At 37.4% G+C, this 23,125-nt stretch overlaps 1 protein-coding gene across 1 annotated transcript in view; it reads left to right on the top strand.

Moving 5' to 3' along the window:
* The window catches only part of LOC126188091 (transcription initiation factor TFIID subunit 11-like), a 46,475-nt gene extending 25,831 nt beyond the window's left edge, over nt 1-20,644 (top strand). The window contains exons 2-4 of the mRNA XM_049929550.1: nt 1,003-1,090; nt 20,128-20,224; nt 20,342-20,644. Of these exons, the coding sequence (XP_049785507.1) occupies nt 1,003-1,090; nt 20,128-20,224; nt 20,342-20,475 (319 nt within the window). The 3' untranslated portion in view covers nt 20,476-20,644. The remainder of the gene's footprint in view (nt 1-1,002; nt 1,091-20,127; nt 20,225-20,341) is intronic.
* The last annotated feature ends 2,481 nt before the right edge of the window (nt 20,645-23,125 follow it).

The raw sequence follows: 23,125 nt of genomic DNA, 5'->3' as shown, positions 1-23,125 counted from the left end.
CCGTATCAAAATCACTACAGTAGTACCTAGCCAGAATAGACAGATAGAAGCGAGCAGGGGACTTTAAGTTTATATATGTAGAAGAAGAAGAGGAGGAAGAGAGGAAGGAGAATGAGAAGAAGAACGCTGTCTCTGATAGAATTACGATGTCTTTGGCCGATTTGAAAGTTATCACTTCTTGTCACTGAACTTATTTTTTTTAACCGATTTCCAAATTTACCCGTGAATTTCTTGACTGCTTTCTCAACATACAGATTGAATAATATCAGGGAGGAACTACAAACGGGTCTCACTCCCTTGTCAAATACATCCTTTCCAAGTACATCGACTATATAAGCTGTAAATAATCTTTCTCTCCCTGAATGAATGTTATCCCTACTACCTAAAGAATTTCGAAGAATGCGTTCTAGTTGTCATCGATAAAAGCTCCTCTAAATCTACAAATGCTTTAAATGTAGACATTAAAAACAAAATTTAATGATAATGCGGAATTACATTGTAGCCGTTTGAACAAGATGCACAACACTTTTAAAAGCAGTGTGAACCAGACTTGTGTTTTTCTGGTTATATAACTGTGGAAAATTTGTATATAACAAAAGCAAATTTTCATTAGTAAAAATGTTACTCCTGTGCCAGACTACATTAATAGCATTTGTCGATTTAGAGGAGTTTTTCTCAATGACGACTGGAACACACTCTTTGAAATACTGTAGGTCGCAGGGATAAAACATTCAGGAAGAGAGAGATTGTTTACAGCTTCTACAGTTGACGCACTGGAAAAGGGGAGAGTATTTGACAAGGGAGTGAGACATGTTTGTAGTCCCTCCCTGATATTATTCAATCTGTATGTTGAGAAACCAGTGAAGAAATTAAAGGGTGAATCTGAAATGGGTTTAAAAAATAAGTTCAGTGAGAAGAAGTAATAACTCTGATGTCAGCCAAAGACATTGTTGATAAGGTACTTACATGAAAAATTCATAGGAAGTGTGTGTTTTGTTTCAGAGTATTGGTATCCAATTTCACTGAAGATCAACTGGATAGATATGAAATGTACAGGAGGTCAGCTTTTCCAAAGGCATCTATTAAGAGGGTAAGTTCATTTATAAGCATTGTAAATCAGAAAGCAGAATGTCGATGAAATGAGTTAGTAAGGAATTTATTATTTTATGTATGAGTGTAGATTCCAACTTACCAAATACAACTGAGTTTGAGAAACAGACAGAAAACTATGATAATATGCTATGCTTTCCAAATTCTTCAAAGCCTCACAGCGTAGTGAATTCTCAAAGTGTGAGATAATATACAGTTGAACAGTCGTAACTATTTGTCACAGGTTGTGACATAGTCACAGCAAAATTTTCGTGGTGATGCAGGAAGATATTTACATTTTTTTTATATCAGTTATGTATGACAAAAATATTCATAAAGCAGGTTGTTAATTTCAGTCAGTAATAACTACCTTCAGGCCTGGGAACACACGTTCTGGTAATCATATCAAGTCGGCATATGTAAAAATGGCACAACCGTGGATATTAGCAAAACAAGCTTTGTTGTATCTATATAAAATGTAAGTACTACATGCATAGTTATAACAGACATGCCGATTCTGAATAATCTTATTAGACTCAGTCCCATGAGTTTCTTCAGGAAGTCAGCATGTCTTTTAAAACTATGCCTGTGGCACTTAACATTTTATTAGCATACAACAAAGCTTGTTTGGCTATAAACTGTGATTGTACCTTATTTACGCATGTCAGCTTGATATGATTAAGACACTGTGTGTAATCTGGTGTGAAGATGGTCTTTATTAACCAAAATTAATTACTGGATTTATAATTGTTTTTGTGATACCTAACAAAGCATTCTGTCAAGTTCGTATGCTGTGGTATCAAGTTAATTTCAGTCTTATTTAGCCTTCTTGGTGTTACAATTTTCTCACATGTTAATGTAAATTATTTTTTCCTGTGACCATCTTCCAATTACTCAATGCTTCAGATGACAATGAATGCTTTGATAAATCTGTTGTGCCTTCAAAAGCAGTTGGCTGTATTCTCAGCTTTATACATCTTCTTCTGTGCATGAATGTTTATTCAGTGTTTGCAGTTACTGCAGCCAGCAGCCTAACCACCTTCATTTGAAACAACTATCAATAGAGACAGGGACCACAGAGAGAATGTAGTGCTGCAAGACAGTTTGCTGAAAACTGTTCTTTACTCTAAAAAGTTAAAGCTATCACCCTCTTAAAGGTTGGTTTGAACAGTATAGTTATTTAATAGACGTGGTCCTTTTGCCTTCCTCTTACCTTTGAAATGATTCCAGCTAGTTATAAAATGACATATAATTTAATATGGGTTCCAAACCACAGGGCAGCTTTGCATGTTTCATATTAGCAGATCATTGTCAAACCTGAAAAGGATTGCTAAGCAACAGAAAAAATCTTTGCATCAATTCATAATTTAACCCAGTACCTTTTTATCTGCAGAATAAAACTTATCCTTAGTCGCAAACATGTGTTTGTAGGTAGAAAGCAACTAAAGGTGGTGGTGATGCAGCAGTTTCACATTACAATCATCATTACAAAATAATAAAGCAATATTCCATGTGTCCACTAGGTCAGACATCACAATGTAGTTGCATACTTCTCAGGTACAGAAAATCTATGTTGTGGTGCAGCATATCATTGATTACACCACAGTACATTGGTTATATATAGATGATCATTTCCTACTGAGTACACTGGCAGTAGAACACAAACCCAAAATCTGCACAATGAGTAATGTTGGTATGACAGGAAGATGGCAAGCACTTTTTCTGTTAGTGAGATGCTGCTCCAAGAATTGAATGGATTACAGCATCAACGTACTGAGTAATTTGCTGTAAGTAATTCATTATGAATTCTAGATGAATAATGACCTCCATAATTAAAAGTCAAAAGAAAAAATGACCTCAATTGGAACTGACATCTGTTCAGAAAGAGTGAATTATGCTGCTACCAAAATCTTTAATCACTGATGTAATAATGTTAAATGTATGACATATAGTATACTTAAGTTTGAAAGTAGGCTAAAAGGTTCCATCTGGGCAACATCTATTTCATGGCAGATTTTTTATTTTTGAAGCTTGTTATGTATTTATTGCAAAAATATAACAAACATACCTTTTTATTAAATTAAGTGTTCTCTTCTGCTGTATGAAATCGACTGCAAATGATAAGCATGCAACCCTATTTAAATTCAGTTTGAGTTAATATACTTCAGTGAGGAATATGTAAATGCTGAGGTTGCCATCAGGGTCTCAACCCATAATGAACAACGCTGAGTCAAATGTCATAGAATACAGATTTTCTTCACACCTCATTAAACCTGCAAGTTTGGTCCATTTTCAAATTGTCTTTTCCCTGCTTTGCTACTTTTCCTACACCATTTCTTTTTTACTCTAATACTGTGTACAGTAAAACATGCTGGCAATGAATTGTTCACTAGATGGGAGCAAAGTAAACAAAATTTAACATCTCACGAAAAGTTGTGAACTATCTGTAAATTGAACAGCCTGTACACGTAGACTGCCGATACTCATGAAAAAGTGTGTTTTTGGCACGTTAGTCATGTTTCCTGAGTAGCTAAACAACAAAATGTTGTACTAGCCCATCAGGGTTTGGTATCTCCCTCAACATTCTCTACATTATTCTCTATTCAATGCAATTTATAAAGTAATGCAGAGTTTGAAAAGCAGTTAAAACTGCCAGATGATTTGTATGGAGACACTCTTCTTGTCGAGTTGCCTTCAACTGAAGTAACAGTTATTAATAATTGTTCATCCACAAGTCAAATGCAAGGCTGGAATTTGTGGTCCTAAGCTTGGCGGAAGCTGGTGCTTTTGGGTTTGCAGGGCCTGTAAGATAATGGCCTCCTTCACATGGGTGAGTAATGGTTTTTCGTGGCACCTGCTACGTCTTCCAGTTGGCCATGTCCCTTACAAAGATTGACTGTGGCCACCATTCTTTGACTCACGTGCCCTTACCTGGCTGATACTTTCAATTCCTGTACCAGCATGTGCACAGGTTTGAAAGCAACCAAAGTACCTGACATTAAAACTATTTTGTAAGTGTTCCATTCTGGTATGCTCACCACATCAACAGTAAGATCTTCTGCCTCATTCATCTCAACTTGACATTGTTGAACCAAAAAAATATGCCCCTACAGGGTGGAAGCATTCAGGTGCAGCTGGCACATAAGCTTCTGCAGGAGGAGCCACGTGTCTCCCCTGTATTTATTCATTACAGAATTCTTGCACACCTTTAGAAATGGGTGGATAACCATAAGTTCTCCAGGATATAATAAGTTTTACGAGTTGCTTACAAAATAGTTCTCCGGGATATAATAAGTTTTACGAGTTGCTTCCAAAATTTATTTGTTGAGGTGTGACATACTTTGAAGCTGACCAACATTTTTTAGATCAAAACCAGCAATTGTAAAGTCTTGCCCCCCTCCCTCCCTCCCCAATTCCTCCTGGACAGACAAATTCCTGCAAACGCCCATGAAGTGGCTGTTGCGTACTGGCTACTGTATTCAGCACCTACCCATAAGGGATGTGGTGCTATAGACGAATGTTGAAAATTAGGTGGACTGATAAGGTAAGGAATGAGGAGGTTCTACGCGGAATCGGAGAGGAAAGGAATATGTGGAAAATTCACTGATAAGGAGAAGGGACAGGATGATAGGACATCTGCTAAGACATGAGAGAATGACTTCCATGGTACTAGAGGGAGCTGTAGAGGGCAAAAACTGTAGAGGAAGACAGAGATAGGAATACGTCAAGCAAATAATTGAAGACGTAGGTTGCAAGTGCTACTCTGAGTTGAAGAGGTTATCACAGGAAAGGAATTCGTGGCGGGCCGCATCAAACCAGTCAGTAGACTGATGACAAAAAAAAAAAACCATAAGGGCATCTGCATCCATCCTCATTATTAATTTTAATTCCCATGCACAACTTATGTTTTTCTTTAAACTTGTGTGTAAGAGCGTATTCTTAGATCTTCATTTCTGCTATTATATATTTTTGCTATGTTGGGTTTGCAGATGGGATTGGAAGAAACTGTTATGTATTTACTACTCATACTTCCTTGTAGCCAAGAAATACTTACCTTATCTTGTAACTTTTAGTGTTTGTTTGTACTTTAAATGCTACTTAAAGTAAATTGTTTACACATTGCATGTAATTAAGCATATTATCTAAACTCTTACTGTTTATGTTATCTCAATGAACTGCAATTTAAACTGTGTGCAGACTATAGTCCTTCATCATATATTTATCTATTAATGTGTAAAAATAGTAATCAATTCTCAATTTCAGTGTAGCACGATTGTTGCACTTGAGAAATGTCTTGTTATTGAACTCCTCTCCAGATTAGCTAAATTAACAGTTCAGATACAGCTGGTGCCATTTCATAGTTACAGAAGTTTAATTTTAATGCATTTATGGTTACAGCAGCCTTAGCGTATCTATATCTAGAAAAGAGTGAGTTTTATAGTGCAAAAGTACATCATATCATCATCGCACATCAAAGCTAAGTTATAATATCTAGTATTATGAAAATATCAGTAAATTTGTGAAGTTACTATTTTTGCATAAATTCATTATTTTACAAAACTATTAGCTGAGTATAACGTGAAAGTTATAATGATTTATCTTCGATGTGTAGTGCTTGAAAACTAACCTAACCTATGTTTCTGCGGCAGTAACATTTAAATTGATTGTAAAATCTTCACCTATTGACACTTCAGATCAAATCATTCGCTTTTACTGTTCATATGGACATGATAATCCATACATAATTTTAATTCTCATGAGTAGAATTCCTCCTGTGAATAATTTTCATTTTCTTTTGTGAGTAAGTTTCATTACACAAAGTATTTAAGCTTAGAAGATGTGGTACATTTACATTGTGTGACACATTTGTTACTCAATAAATGTGTTTTTAAATGCATTGTCAGATAATCCATTTTAGAAATGCCTTAGGTGTTATCTTTCTTCGAACAAAACTTTTTAGTGGAAAACATTAATTGTCACAATGGACGAGTACGCAGATTGTAGCAGAATTGTCAGAGATGACAACTACATGGTGTTCAATAAGTAACTATGCAACTCATAACTTGCCATATTGAAAAGTCATGGAAGTTATAAGAGGTGCTGGAGGTGATCCCCTTGAACTTGAAGACACATTTGCACATGTTTCTGCATTATCTTTATGATGTTGTAAAGAACATCGGAATGATGTTCCGAATGTGACGTGTCAGTGCAGCTTGGAGTTGTTGTGTGGTGTGTGGATTGCCTTTGTAGGCCTTTCCCTTCAACGTCCCCATAGAAAGTAATCTGGTGGGACCAAGTCGGGTGAATGTGGAGCCCAGAGTCCTCGAGAGATGATGCGGCCACCAAAGATGTCCTTTAAAAGTTCGTCGCCTTGTGGATGGTATGTGCAGTAGCCCCATCCTGTTGGTACCACGCATTGTCAGTTTTGTCCTCATTCAGTTCACCTAGGAAGGGCTCCAGAATGCAGGTGCTGTACGTTCTGCATTTATGGTGTCCTGAAAGCAGCTCAGCCCAGTGATGCGTGTATGAGTCATGGTGCACCAAACACAAACTTTTTGATCATGCAGTGGGGACACCGTAAATTCATGCGGATTCTCCAACTATTCTGGCTATTCCCAAAAGTAGAGAGGTGAAACCATGCCTCATCTGTGAAAAACGTTGTCAAGAATCCCCTCACCGTTGTCCTGCAGGAAGGAGAGAAACCAGTTGCAAAAGTTCACACACGCCCGGCGATCGTTGTCTCTCAGTTCATATATGACCAACATTTTGTATGGTTACATGGACAGTGACGTCAGGACAATCTTGCAAGTGGAACCCATGGACATGTAGGCCTGCTGAGCTAGTCGTCTAACCATTTTCTTTGGACTTTGCAGCATCATGTCTTGCACCTCTGCCACCTTCTCTTCGAATGTGGATGTGGGTGGCCTGCCTGATTTTGGAGCATTATGAATGCTTTCAGTCTTTCAAAACTTGGCAATGAGGTTCCATACAGCATTGTGGTTAGGCATCTTCACTCCTGGGAACCATGATACAAATGCAGCTTAAAACTTAACTAGGTCCAGAAGCCCAGCTGCAATGTCAAATCTAACGTAACTTCTCATACCATCTCAATTCACCAAAACTGACGTAGCAATCCCATCACTTCAGGTTTAACATAATACAGCTGATCGTACCATGTTTTACATTTTTGGAGGTGATAACTTCGCTGCAGGAAGTATTGGGTCACTACCAGACATAAACCAATTAATCTGTTGACAACACTTGTTTGTTTGTCCCAACTTTACAGGAACTGGAACACAGCAGATAATCCTCCAATCGCACTCCGCACTCCCCCAAGGCTTTTGACAAGGTGTATTTATACATCTTTAAACAATTACATTCTTTGACATTATTATGTTATATTTCATGTTTGATGTTGCAATTGCAATAAGTTAATCCAGCAAAAACTGACATTACAGAGTTTTAGTAGAAATTAAAACGAGTACAATGATAATTTCCGAAATTATGATCTTTTACAAGTGCAATTTTGAAACATACATACAGTTAACAGTCAAGTTCTTATTATTCAGTCCAGAACATTCTCAAATATCTTTACGTAATTTAATTAATTATGCGATTTTAAGAAACAATTTTCAGGTGGTAGTATTTCTACAATATCAAAATTACAATTCAAAGGTTTAAAGTGACATTTTACAACATTTGAAGGCTAAAATGCAGAATAATTACATGCATCACAAAATCTTTAAATCGTGTTACAAAAAATTACTGAATCGTTCTTCTAACATTATTTATGATACAAATTGTCTTTGTGAATCAGGTTATGTCTACAGTTTAAGTGAATCTTCTCTAGTTTTCGTAATATGTGTGACATTGCACTGAATTTCTCTATAGAATGTTCCATAAACATTAATTACGAGTATAATTACAGATTTTTAGTTGGTGATTTCTATAAGAATATGTTGTCCTGTTTTGCAACGATACATAAGTGTTAAGCTTTTCCAAAATTAACGGTTCACACAGTTAATTTGTGTTATGGTAAACAGTGAATTATAGTAATTGAATAGCAATTACGAAACTGATTAAAAAGGTTACTAAAATTTATACACTATTAATTTAGTAATTGAATTATAATTACAAAACTGAGTGAAAAAGTTTACTAACATTTATACACTGTTAACACTGATTTCAGAATGTGATCTTTCTCTTCAAAACATTCCGAAATTCATATCAAAGTGATAATGACTTATCCTAACTGTACATTACTTTACCTGATTAAAAATATAAATAAAATTCATTGCTCTGTGACACATTCAACATTTTCGTTACGGCTATTTCACACTATTGCACTAAATGACTTTATTCACTAAGTGTCCTTATACACTACCCACATCTGATGTAGCACATATCACCCTCTACAAAACCTGCTGTATCGGATACTCCACATGACCCAATACATTACTGCCGAGGTAAACTTGCCTCCATTGCGGAACACATGTTCCACAAGAAACACTCTTTGTTCAATTGTCAACATGATGATGTGGATCACAGTGATGATGTCACACAAGATGTTGGTCTTCAATCAAACTGGACCTGTGAACAAATACAAGGACCTGGTCAAATACAGTACAGATATGTTAAACAATCAAAAACGTTGTATTAATAATTGACAATTGTAGCAGTCATTACTTAGCAACCATAACGTGGCACTTTCTGAACACTCGGTAGTTAGAGGAGTGCATTATTTGCATGTGTGATGTTATAATACAGCCTGCATGAGAAATGATGCTGGTCACTTCTGGAAGGGCAGTGAGTGTCACTACGTAGTGAGTGTCACTACCAGTACACAATACTTGAAAGAGGGTACCTAATCTTGGAACGTCGAGGTAATTTGAGAGAAGTGCCAGATGAGTTAAACTTTTTCCATACTGCAGTCTGCAGTAGTCTAGACCAAAAGACACGATTCAGTGTAGCTGTCCCCAATATCTTCGGTGCTTTTCAGATTGAGAACAAAATAACTGAGACAGCCAAAGAATTTTTGAAGCAGTCTGACAGTATATGGCACAAGGAGCGAGCAAAATGTGGGAAGGCTTGTTTTAAGAAGCCGAAAGAAAGGTCCTTTTGCTGGGTAGTAGTTATGGGCCAGTAATGTCAGAACTGGTTCAGAACTCTGTGGGTGTGATACAGGTAAGTGGCATTTTTAAGCTAAATGCAGAGCTCAGTGATGTCATATCTTATCTAGGTTCTTTAGGGAGGATCTTGTAAAACAAGGTAATGCAATAATACTAAGAGGTGCAGTTTAGACTGCAACCTCAGTTATACAATTGAAGATGACATCAGGCACATTGATGAGGATGCTGCTCACACTAGCATGAAGATGGTTCCTTTTTTAGCATGACGATAAGACCTGGATGAACTGTTCTGTGGGAACATTACAAAATGCCTGGGAGGGGGGGGGGGGGGGGTTGTTCATTGGCAACATCATTGAAATTTAGGTTTTGTTTCTTATTTCATAGTGCATTGTTGTACAGTTCAAATTTATCACATTATTGGCCTATTACTGTGTAGTGTGTTTGCATTAGGTAGCCACGAAGTGGAAGACAAGTAGACAACAACATGGTATGACGCTACTTTGAAGTATAAAGTAATTCTTTATGCTGAAAAATATGGTAACAGGAGGGTTGGATGAGAGTTACGTGTAGCTGAAAGTAGCATTTGCTTGTGGAAGAAACATAAATCTGTATTATTTGCAACTACCACTACTAGAAAGAAACTCGCTGACCCTAACAAACGAAGACATCTTGACATTGAAGTAAAAGTTTTGGAATTTGTCCACGAAAGGAGGAAAATGGTTAGTATGTGGTTAGTGACACCACAAGAAAAAAGCAAAAGGGGTGGTTACAGTTCTAATAAATCAAGGCAAGAGTTTAAGGCTAGGCACGGATGAGTTCTCTTGTTCTCTTTTGAAATAGGTGGACTTATCTCTACGATGCCATACAACAGTATGCCATTCTGACAAGATTTTGAGAAAAATCCTCAAGAATTTCAGCTATAGATCTTCACACCTCAGAAAGAGAAGAATTTTTTGACAGGCCAAATAGGCAACACTGATAAGGCACCGTTTAGTTTGATATGCTATGTAATTACACAACTGATGAGAAGGGGACAAAAGAAGTTACCATCTAAACCTCAGGGTGTGAAAAACACCACATAGCTGTAATGCTGACAGTCACAGCAGATGAGCACAAACTTCTTGCTTTCTTAATCTTCCAGCAGAAAGCGAGCTCAAAGACCTCTAAAAATGAAAAGCTGTTCCCTGATGATTTCATTGTTCGAAATCAAGAGGAGGAGTAGGTCTCTGAAACTTCAATACATGACTGGCTCCAAAACGTATGGTAACTCCTTTCTGGTGGGCTTTCCAAACTACCATCAACATAAAGAAACAAGGTCTACAGCCTAGCCAGTGACCTTGTTATTATTCCTCTAAGAATGACTTCTTTGTTACAATCCCTGGATTTTAGTATAAATAAATCTTTCAAAGGCTTACATTCAGAAACAATATGAAAAGTGGTTTTGTGAACCAAACTGTGAAGTGACTGACAGAAAAATGAAGTGTGCTGCACCTGACATTATTCCACTCTATGTTTAGCTGCCTGGAAAAGCATCGAAGCACCATTGGCCATAAAATCATTCAAGAAATACTATATTTCAAATATTCTGGATAGCAGTGAAGATGATGTGCTCTGGAATAACACAGAGGATAATGGGGAAACAGGGAATGAATCTGTTTGTGATGTACACTCCTCTAAGGATACCAGTAATGATGACATTAGTGAATAACGATGAGGAAAGCATGTAATTTATGATACTCTTGTTTGCATGTTATGTAGCTAATCAAGTTGGACATTATTTTACTGATGCACAAACAGACCCTTTCTTTTACGATTTTAATTTTTAAAAATGAGGGGGGGGGGGCATTACATTCAGTGGTGCATTAGATTTATGTAAATATCCCCTTCTCTCTCTCTCCCCCCCCCCCCCCCCCCCCAAAGTTCTGAAAAGATTGGAAAATTCAACAAACTCTGCAGACAAAAACAGCTGTAACTTCTGTCCTAATAGGGACAGAACTGAGAAACTAGTAATTTGGGGAAGGTTTGGGAACAAGATTTCAGCCGACATGCAACATACCATATTTAAACAGTGTACATGTTTCACCCTGAGCATCTCAAAACATGTTGCTTTCAAAATGGATGAAGACAGATATAGCTGCAGCTCCATGTTACACTGCATAATGTAGTAAAAAAAGTTGGGATGACATTCGGGTGAGGAAATGTAAATTAGTATGTACAGCTGCATGATGCACTAAAGCAGTACGGACTGTATGCAGATTGTAACAAAATAACATGAAGTAAAAAGATATGTTAACTTTTAAATAGGTGGTGTGTTAGCAATACACAGTAAGGTGGCAGTGTTAATGGGCCAATAGTAAGCGTTCCTAATATGCAAGGTAATACACTGTGAACTCTGACCTTCATTGATGCAAGACATAATATAACTATCCCAGCCAAATGTTTATGGAAGTCTTAGTAAATATGTTCAGATTTACACAAACAAACATGACAAAAGTATCATCAAGATTTACCATGCCTCAGTGCTGGGTGCCAAGATATAGCACTATTTATACATCTTTTGCTGAAATGATATACATTTCGCCTTTTGTCATTCTTACATCAACCTGTGTCCTCTTTGTCCACAGTAAAGAAGTCATGTTTCTCAGGGTACGCAAATGAAAGTGGAGGGCCATGAGGATATTGGAAGTTAATTGTAACCACACTGGTATCTTCACTGACATTTAAAACGCATGCAAGATATCCGTGGCCTTTGTACATATAAGCAACAAACCCTATGATATCACTGAGGTATGAGTTTTGTTGGGTTCATCTTAGAGATTTATTTATGATGTCTGGTGAATTGAAGAAAACTTTGATTAGGCTATTATGACTTGCAGGAATAACATATTGTAACTTGTGGCTATCTACAGCTGTATGAAGCTGTGATGTGATGTCCTTGGAATGTCTCTGAAACAAGTATCTGGGTGCCTTTGTCAGAGAGTTGTAGATGCGTTACAGTGTGGTACAAGCAGCAACTCTCATGATGGTGCCTGGGTTTCAATCACATGGTCTTTTGCCATGTGACATGGCAAAGAACTGCCTTTCTGCATAGAGTTGAAATGATTGTGATAAAGAGGTATGTTTGCAGAATTCTTGCAGTTTCTGTACTGTACTGGAGCAGCATCTAAGGAGTAATACATCTACTTGGGTGTTCTGTGGAAAGTGGGATATAATGAAGTTAACCAATTGATTTTGGAAAAGATGAACACTTTGTCATATTTAAGGAAATCCGATAAATAACAAATGAATTCTGATAACAACTGAATTATGATCTATTGCATGAGTTTGTGGATGTCTATAGTAAACAACAAATCGATGAGTGGTGGTCTGTGCATTATTCTAGTGGAACTCCTGGGCTTCATCCTGCAGCACAAATGCATAGTTTTCTGCCAAATCACATACTACAGTGTGTTTACTGTCACAGAATGTCACATTCAGATTTTGTAGAAATTCAGACTTTTCAGTGGATGTGGAGTGCAGTAGGAGCTTTTTTATTTTATCCACAAGGTTTTCCAAGAAGTTTTCCACATAACATGGACATGTCTGGAGAGCAGTTCTATCTGCAGATGCGAACAGTTTGTGTGTTATTTCGTCACCTCAATTTTTGTCAAACATCTCTCCTAACTCTGTCATGAAAGGATCTGTACCTGGATAGTTCTCACATGTTGACATGTAACATTTTGGGTGTGCACACATACAAATGATGTGAGCAAGACACAGTTTGTATCTGTTAACAGTTGGCATCATGTGTCAGCTCTTTCAGTTTGGAACCCTCTGCAAATGAGCTTCACGTTTTGGGGAATCTAGCAAACACATACACCATGGGTACTGAGCTTCACGTTTTGGGGAATCTAGCAAACACATACACCATGGGTACTGGTTGTTGGCTGGTAATGGGCAGAATTTGGATAATCCTATTTTCATTCCTGGATGTTCTCCTTTGAATGTTTGATCGGGCGCTGATAACCTCACTGTTGTGCGCCCTAAAACACTAATCATCATCATCTTGAATGTTTGATATAGCTCCTGTAGGTTTCCCAGCTTCAGTCATTTTATTTATGAACTCTGAACTCATTTACCTTGGCAGAAAAAAAAACCTTCTTTCAAGACAACAGTGGCTTATTTATTCTCTGGTGTAGAATTCCGTGACACATTTCGCCGTGTGTTCACTCAGATATGTCTTAAGTCTTAGTTTAGGAGGCACTAATATATGACATCCTTATTCAATCCTTCGAAGACAAGCTTTTCAAAAGAAGTGTCAATATTTGGGGTCTTCTGACTGCTTGTGGCACTTTTGTGTTTATTTTGAAACACGTCAGATACTTTCTCGGGCTTTCTCTGGATGTACCTTTTCTCTGTCTCTTCTTCACCAGGGAGCCAGGGGCTCACCAAGAGGTATCAGACTGTCATTTAATGCAACTACAGCAGTATGTATCTGACTCGTCCGAAGTGTTATGCAAGTTTGTGATTCCTATCTGTTTCAGTGAAGTTGTTTCAGACTCAGGCCCTTATTGCGAAACTGATAGATTACAGATCACAGGTAGGAAACTATAGTAAGCTTTATAAAACGGCTAGAAACAGTTTTAGTAGTGTTAATGGAAAATAGCTGTTTTCAGACAGTTTGAAATAGCTTTCCAATCAGATATAATTGACTGAGGGCACCTAGACTTATTGATGTCCAGCTTTGGATTATTTTCCACTGCAAAATTCCCTATGAAGATTTACAGGTCAGGGATGCAGTACACACAGTAGGCAGCTACGTGGGTAGCAGAGTACATGTACATCTACATAAGTACTCCACAAGCCACAGTACAATGCTGGCTGAGGGTAATTGTCCCACTCGCAAATAGAGCAAGGGAAAAACTAGTGTCTTTATGCTTCCATATGAGCCCTAATGTCTTCTATTTTTATGGTCCTTACATGAAATGTACGTTGGTGGCAGTGAAATCGTTCTGCAGTCAGATTCTACTTGCAGGTTGTCTAAATTTTCTCAATAGCGTTCCTTGCAAAGAACATTGCCTTCCATCCAGGACTTCCTATTTGAGTCCCCGAAGCACCTCTGTAATACTTGAGGGATGTTGGAGACTACTGGTAACAAATCTAGGCAACCCACCTCTGAATTGCCTCGATGTCTTCCTTTAATTCAACATGCTAGGAATTATGAACACTTAAACAATAGTGAAGAATGGACTGGGCTAGGGTTCTGCAGTCTCATTTACAGGTGAACCACACTTTCCTAAAATCTGATGATAAACTGAAGTTGAACATTCACATTCCCTACTACAATCCATACATGCTCATTCCATTTCATTTCATTTTGCTTTGCTGTGATAGATATTTCTTCGATGAGACTGTGTCAAGTAGCACACTACTGATGCTGTATTTGAACATTATGGGTTTTTCTTCCTACTCATCAGTATCAATGTACAGTTTTCTACATTTGGATCTATCTGCCATTCATCACACGAACTAGAATTTTTTTCAAAGTCATTTTGTATCCTCCTTCAGTCACTCAATGATGACACCTCCCTGTACACAACAGCATCATCAGCAAAAGGCCACAGATTGCTACACTCACCTGTCTGCCAGGTCATTTATGCATGTAGAAAATAAAAGCACTCCTATCACATGTGCCTGGGGTTCTCCTGATAATACCCTTGTTTCTGATGAACACTTCCCACCAAGCACAACACGCTGGGCTCTGTTACTTACGAAGTTTGGGGTGCATGTGGGTGGTTATTTTGGATAGGCAGCAGTTTGAGGTCTTTTGATGAATGCTGGCAATAGATAGGCAGAGAGTGAAATCACACTGCATATAAAATAAAGATTTCAATTTTAAAAATAACTCACAGCATTTGTAACTAGTTCCTGAATTTACTACCCTCCAGGAAAGATGTCACACTCAGATTGTTATTGAAACAGAGAGCTGGATTAAACTCGAAGTAGATAGCTCGAAAATATTTAATGAGGGATGGAACATTTATCAAAAAGACACGAGATACCATAGGACAGGAACTGTTCACGCAGTCAACAAAAATATGAGCTTATCATGGTTGAAATTGAATCTGACTGTGACATTATCTTGACACAAGTAAACAGTGTAAGTGAACTCCAGTTAATCATCTGATGTTTCTATTGGCCACCCAATTCTGCTGTAACAATTTTAGAATCATTTAAAGAAAGTCTGCACTCAGTAGCAAGGAAATACTCTCATCATGTAGTATTAATTGGAGGTGAACTTAACGAATTATATACCTGCTGGGAGTTCAATGGGTTGCTTGCAGGTGGTACAGCAGGCTGTCTTTGAAGTAGTTCTGAACTCAGTTTTCTGAGAACTGTATTGAGAAACTGCATCGACAATCCACATGCAGTTGGAATATTTTTGTCCTTGTAGCTACAGCCAGGACAGACCTAACCAGCAGACTCAGTCTAGAGACAGGGATTGGGGATGATGATATCACCATAGCAATGATTTTGACTAAAGTTAATAAATCCGTCAGGGAGGCAAGGCAATATTTTTGTTAGAAAGAGAAGATAACCAGTTGTTAGCACTCCACAAAGACAGTGGATGGATATTACTTAGTTCCAGTGTGATGGACGTACACTGATTAATGGGAAAACTGATTGTAAATAGTGCTACAGAGAGTTATTTGAAAATTACTGAGGAAGCGGAGATTGTTACAGTCTTGATTGAAAAAAGGCACAGAAGTGTCAACAGAAAAAATAAGTAGAACTTTGTGTATCTATATAAGGAAATTGAAGCATGTAATTATTTCCACCATCATATGTTAGTGAAAGATCTTGCTGAGATCCCAAGAAAATTCTGGACCTATGTAAAATCACTAAGCAGATTGAAGGTTTCTATATAATTCATTTGTCAACCAGTCTGGTATAACAATAGAAGACTGCAAAAGGAAAGCTGAAGTTTTAAATTTTACCTATACAGAGAATGCAGTAATATGCATTCATAGTGTATAGAGGCAAATGAAAGAGTTGGAAACAAATGTCACCAGGTCCGGATGGAATTGTGGTTTGGTTGTACTGGGTGTACTCTGTTGCATTGGCCCCATACTTAGCTTACATTTATCACAAATCTCTCACCCAGCTCAAAATGTCAAGTGAGGGGAAAAAGCGCAGCTGACTCCTGTATATAAGAAGGATAAAAAACCGGACCGAAAAAATTACAAACCTATATCCTTAGCATTGGTTTGCTACAGAATTCTTGAACACATTCTCAGTTCGAAAGTAATACATTTCCTTGACGAACGAGGTGGCGCAGAGGCTAGCACACTGGACTTGCATTTGGGAGGACGATGGTTCAATCCTGTGTCTGGCCATCCTGATTTAGATTTTCCGTGATTTCCCTAAATCGCTCCTGGCAAATGCCAGGATGGTTCCTTTGAATGGGCAAGGCCGACTTCCTTTCCTGTCCTTTCCTAATCGCTGTCTGGTCTCCTCCCCCCAAACAACCCAACATTTCCTTGAGACAGAAAAACTATTCTCTGCGGATCAACACGGGATTTAAAAAGCATCACTTGTGTGAAACTCAGCTTGCACTTCTCATGTGATATCCTGCGAACCCATGAATACAGGGCTACAGGCAGATTGTATATTCGTAGGTTTCCAGAAAGCACCATGACATTGTCCCATTGCAGATGACTTACAAAGATCAGAGCATACAGAAGAGGCTCACAGACTTTTGGGTCGCTCAAAGAATTATTAAGTAATAGAACACAGTATGTTGTTGTAAACACAAAGTGTTCATAAGAGATACCTGTACCCTACCTCAGGGAAGATAGGACCATTTTTGTTCCCTATATAGCCTACATAAATGGCCTGAGCAACAAACTGCGACTGCTTTTGCTGTAGCACACAGGAAAATATTATTGTTGAGTGACTGTAGGAGGAAAGAGGATGACTTGGACAAAATTTCTGTTTGGCTGATGAATGGCCATTTACTTGAATGTTTTAAGACTAAATTGAAAGAGGTGATACAGGATGAGGTGTATGTAGAGATGCTAATTTAAAATTAAATTTATTCTGTAATAAATTTATCCCAGTATTGAAAGTAGTTTTGAAAAAAAATATTCAGGAAGCCCATTAAGGAAACACTTTATCCATTGTTAACTAAAGGAATTAAAATCTCATGGAAAAGGAAGAGGTAGATTTATATGAAGGCCAGAATAAGTCAAGATCCAGAGTTACTTGTGTCATACAAAAAATGGTGTAATATTCTAAGGACACTCATTAAAATGTCCAGAAGTATGCACATCCTGAAAGTAATTAATAATACATGTGACAAGATTAAAACTATATATTGTCAAAAGGGAGACAGGACAAGAAGTTAGTGTGAAAGAAACCATAACAATTAAACTAAATGACAGTGTGTCCGATAATTCAAAAGTTGTGAGTATTTTTAACTCCCATTTTCTAAATGTAGCATAAAAAATAGGTTTAAATGGTTCAGTTGAAGAAGCAAAAGAATGTATTAAAAAGTCATTCCACAAAACTTGAAGCAATTAGAAGTAGCACCAACATCCTTTACTAAAATTAAAAGAATTATAAAACTCTGTGGCGAAATTTCAGACAGAATTCTGAAAAGTTGTTCTAACTTAATGTCCTTAGTGAGGCATGTAATGCATCACTGGCATAGAGAATTTTTCCAGACATATTAAAATATGTAACTGTTAAACTTCATTATAAAAAATGTGGCAAGAAACATATTTTAACAAAATATTTGAAAGAATAATCTACTCGAGAGCAGTCACACATCTAAGTAGAAACCGTTTCCTTAGCATATCACTGTTTGGTTTCCAGAAGGGTTGCTCAGCTGAGGAAGCTATTTAGACATTCACTCAGCAAATATTACAAGCCTTAAATAATAAAGTATTGTCATTAGTATTTTTTGTGATCTTTTTAAGGTGTAGATCATGTTACTGTCTTAGAAAAACTAAAATTTTTACAAATTGAATGGCTTCATGGACAATAGTTTTTTGAGTTGTTCCTTATATATGTGAATCACATTTCACTTAACATTTAGCAAGCAGAACTAGTACTATTTGCAGATGATACCACTGTTTTAATAAATACCATTAGAAAGGAAGCAATAAAAGAGATCCTTTGTATTTCAAAAAATTAAATCGTTCTCTGAAAATGGAAGCACCCTGTAAGAGCACAAAAGTCCCATATTTGCTGCTTGCAGGACATGGAGACACACCCACATCATGATAGAGTGAGCACGCGCATGCGCCGACCGTCCGTTGCATTCAGTTGTGCAGAAAACATTAGAATGGAGGTTTCAAAAGAAGAGCCAAGGGGTGTAGTGCATTTTGCCTGGTGGCAACTGTGTGTGCTTTCGCTGGAGACTTTCTTGTTTTGGCTTGGGTTTGAAGTGACCATATCCAGTGATGACTCATGACAGGAACTCATTCCCTTCTTTGGCATAGTGCTGCAGATGTTCAAGAGAGACCCATTCAGCACACTTCCTGTACTGAATGAAGACTGTGAGGCACACATTAGGCACACACTCTGTCAAATTCCAATCTGTCCTTAATAATGGTGGGTTTGAATGTTTCAGACACTCATTGTGGCCTCTTCAGCAATGGCTGCTACTGTAACTCATTGGTCTTGAAGGGTGTGGGCATCCACCTATTGGACGGTGGCATCAATAATGTGGTGTGGCATTCCAGACTGTGCGTCATTGACCGACAACAACCACCATCCTTCCCTGAGTGACATGTAGTGCTTTTCATACACTTGTGACATTCTTTGATGAATTTCCACTCCCCACTCTCCTTCCGCAGTCAGGCAACACACTACATCATTTGTTCTTCTTTTGAAGTGTCTGTTTCACTGTTTTCAGCACAACTGAGTGTGATGGATGGTCAGTGTGTGCACATGCTTGCTGTGTCATCACATGGTTGTACGCTCGTGTCCCTTTAGTAGCTAGTTATAAACCTCAAAATTTTTGTAAGAAATGTAACTTCTGCCAGCAATATCATTACAAAGCTTCCAGCAGATTTCATTTTACTGCCTCTGGTTCCTTACTTTTTGATTGCACATTACAGTAAAACTGAGGCTGCAGAAGTTAAGAGTACAAAATTCCTTAATAATAGTTTAGTTTTAGTAGTAGGCTTCTAAGGGACTCGAAGCTCCTGTGCCAATCTCGCATGATTCCTCCAGATTCTCCTGTCTTGTGCTGCCTCTTGCCAGTTATTTATTCCGAATCTTTCACATATGCAGTTTCATTCCTTACTAATTTACTCAATTGAATTTAAAAGGCTTAAGCTTGAATAGCATTAGACAATGTAGTGATACTTTATTGTTAATACAGTTTACCATTAAGTTTCTGCAGTTTGTTTCTCTTATCTCAGTGTATACCTTGACTCATTCCCTGAATGTGCTCTTTCTTGAAAGGATCTATAAAACATTATGCATGAGTGAATGTGTGGATGCATAAAGTCATTTCCTCTCTTCAACAAATATCTTTCATCCTTCGTGGTTGTCATATGTCCTGTGGTTTGAGATGGAGGGCATCTCCTCTACAATACTTCACCATACTGGATATTAATTATAATATGTGTGTTTAACTTAACATTAAATACAAGCATTATAACTCAGTGATCAGCATCTCTGTCTTTTTTTTCAAACCCATACTTACTGAGTAAACATTGCAGTGTTATGTCACCTAATTTGTTGGTAAATACAAAATACCACAAATAGTAAGCAATACATAATACATTTCACGTAAGTTTCAGCTATGTGTTCTTTCTGCATGTTAACAAAGGTTTTATATTCTTTCCTCTCACCCTCAATCCTCATGCATCCACACACAGAACCCAATAAATATATTTTGTTTGTTTCTTTATAGTTGATGCAGACAATTACAGGATGTTCTGTCTCACAGAATGTTGTCATTGCTATGTCAGGAATTGCTAAAGTTTTTGTTGGTGAAGTTGTGGAAGAAGGTAAGGAGTGATATGTTCCACATACTTTTATGCTGATATTTAAGCTCCACTATTTTCACCAGAAATTATTATTATTATTATTATTATTATTGTTATTATTATTATTTTCTTTTGCAGCTCTTGATGTGATGGATAAACAGGGCGAGACAGGACCATTACAGCCAAAACACTTACGAGAAGCTATTAGACGACTACGTCTGCGAGGTGGAATTCCCAATAGCCGAGCTCGAAAAGTTATTTTCCGTGTTTAGTATTTCTACAGCTGACTTTTTAAAAAGTGTGGACTCTAAGAAACTGTGTATCGAAATAAGTTTCTAGTTGATGACTTTATTTTCAAATTATTGTTACTTGGGTAAGATGTAAGTATGAAATAAAAAATGAAATTAAGTATGTACTGGAAATAAAGAATGTAATTTTAAAGTCCAGTTTGTTATGTGATTAGGATGATTTGGAAAGAAAACACCTCTGATGAGGTCAGATTAATTACTGAGTAGCATAAAATCCAGATATTGTTTATATTACTACAATACAATTTGCATTATATATCATTTAGCTGGTCAGTTTAAAGTTGTCATCCTGGAGTATTTAAGTAACTGTGACAGATAATATAGTATCTGGGTATCATAAAGTATCTTGACCTTAGCCCTTAATGTTAAGCATAATTTTACATTTACCTTGTCTGCTGCTGCAGAAGATATCATCAGAGCCTTTGGAGATTCAGATGCTTTGAGGTTTAGCGTCTCGAAAAATTGTTGCGTTTATTGCTTCATTGCTGGATAGCTGCCAGTTTGTGACATAATCTGAATGTTGTCAAAGATATCCAAGTCTTGTAGAAGTGTGTCCTGGAGCTCATTTGCCAGATGAATAGTGCTGTTTACTTTACAACACCAAAGTCCAGAATTAATGTAACTTGATCATCCTTCAATGTTGAACTGGTTCTCATGCTGTTGATTTTTTTTATTGCCTCTTTATACAGTCTGATATAATAATGAATGGTGGTTGGCAAAAGTTAAGTTGCAGAGAAACAAACAGGGGATTCTCTGGTCCGTCTCATAATTTATTGCTGGTCATTGATCAATGTTGCCTAGTCGACAGTGCGTCTTGCATTCCTTGAGGTGGGTACTGATGCTTCTTTTACACATAAAAACCACACCAGACTGCATTTGCAAGCGCATAATGTACACCAGTCTGTTTGTTTCAATACTGTGTCATAATAATTTTTCTTTAAAACAATTGCTAATGCAGCCAATTGTTATATTTTTCTAACAAAAGGTAAACACTTCCTTTAACTGTTTTCCTCCCCTCTCTCCAGCAGCTGATATTTTTGAGGAGACAGTGCTCTACCCATCTCTCTGACCAAGTAAACATTATTTTTTTCTTTTTGTGAAGACAACTGTCAGTTGATTTAGCTCTGCCTGTAAGTTCTGTAGTTCACAGGTTCTGTTACTCTAGTCTATTTACTCCTTCCTGCTTTTTTTTTTTTTAAAAAAACCTGCACTTTCAAAAGTCACATTGACACTTCCGTTCTCCCTTTCTCCAGTGTGAATTCCATGTTTGAACTAACACTCTTCAGAAAAAGAAAGAAAGATGGAAGACAGAATGATATAGTAGGTTTTAACATCCCATTGACATCAAGGTCATTGGAGATGGAGCACACGCTAGGAATGTTTCAAGAATGAGGAAGAAATTTGGGAGTGCCTCTTCTAGGGAAACATCATGGCATTTGCCTGGAGCAGTTTTGTAAAATAATGGAAAACTTCAATCTGGATGCCTGGACATGGATTTGAAACATTTTCATCCTGAATGTGAGCCCAGCGTGCTAACCACTATGCCACCTTTCTTGGATTAGAAAAATAGAGAGCGCAGACTACTTTCTTGAAGAAGTTCGCTGTTGAACCATCAGAATATCTTGTAAATAAGAATATCTGGCAGCCAAGATAATGTGCTGTAACATTTTTATTTTTATTTTATTTCCTCAGTGAAGGGTTTCAACAGAATCTAGTTGTTGCCTTCAGATCTTATGGAAATAATATTACTGTATGTATATCAAACAAACATAATGAGAGCAGACTCCACTTGTAAAAGCAAAGGTGCCACATTGGTTTGTCAGATATATAAAACAGAGTAAATAAACAGTCCATAGTACCAGCAGTGTGCCCTGGAGTTCAGGCGAGTTTGTCGATGGAGCTGTTACAGCTACGGCATATCAGGATGTCCCGTAACTAGAACTGCCCCATTGACGAACTCGCCTCATCTTCCTGGTGTGCTGTAGCTATAATGGCTACATTGACAAACTCGCCTCCACTCCGGGACACACTGTTGGTGCTATGGACTTTTTATGTACTGTGTTTTACATCTTAACCAAGCCAATATGGTGCCCTTGTTTTATAATTGGAGTGTGCTCTCATTATGTTTGTGCAGTTTACGAACAGTAATATCATTTCCCGATGATAACACTTAGATTCTGTTGAAACTGGTCATTGAGGAAATATATTAAAACACACGATCTTGGCTGCTTAATTTTTTTATTTACCAAATTTGAAATCACTCCTAGCTATGTGTTCAACTTAAATATTCGAATATCTGTTGAGTAACAGAACTACAGTAGAGTCTCGATTATATGATTTTCGGTTATCCGACCTTCTGTGTTATCTGACCCTTTCACCGCACCGGCCGTGCGCCAGCCGACAACAGGTCAGTGACTAACGTGTTGTTTGTTGGTACTCAGTTCATTGTCGCCATCTGCTATTCCTCACTCCTCAGCGCTAACTTAGATCTGTAGTGGAGTGGATGTGTTGCACTTTGTTTATTGTAAAAATTTGTGGTGATAGCTTCAAAACGGAAAAAAGGTGGTTGTTTCAATGGAAGAAAAACTTAAAGTTTTAAAAAGAATAGACAATG

This window comes from Schistocerca cancellata, chromosome 5 (genome assembly GCF_023864275.1).
Source record: "Schistocerca cancellata isolate TAMUIC-IGC-003103 chromosome 5, iqSchCanc2.1, whole genome shotgun sequence".
Lineage (NCBI taxonomy): Eukaryota > Metazoa > Arthropoda > Insecta > Orthoptera > Acrididae > Schistocerca > Schistocerca cancellata.
Note: the sequence above shows the minus strand (reverse complement) of the source record. Positions and strands in the feature narration are given on the sequence as shown.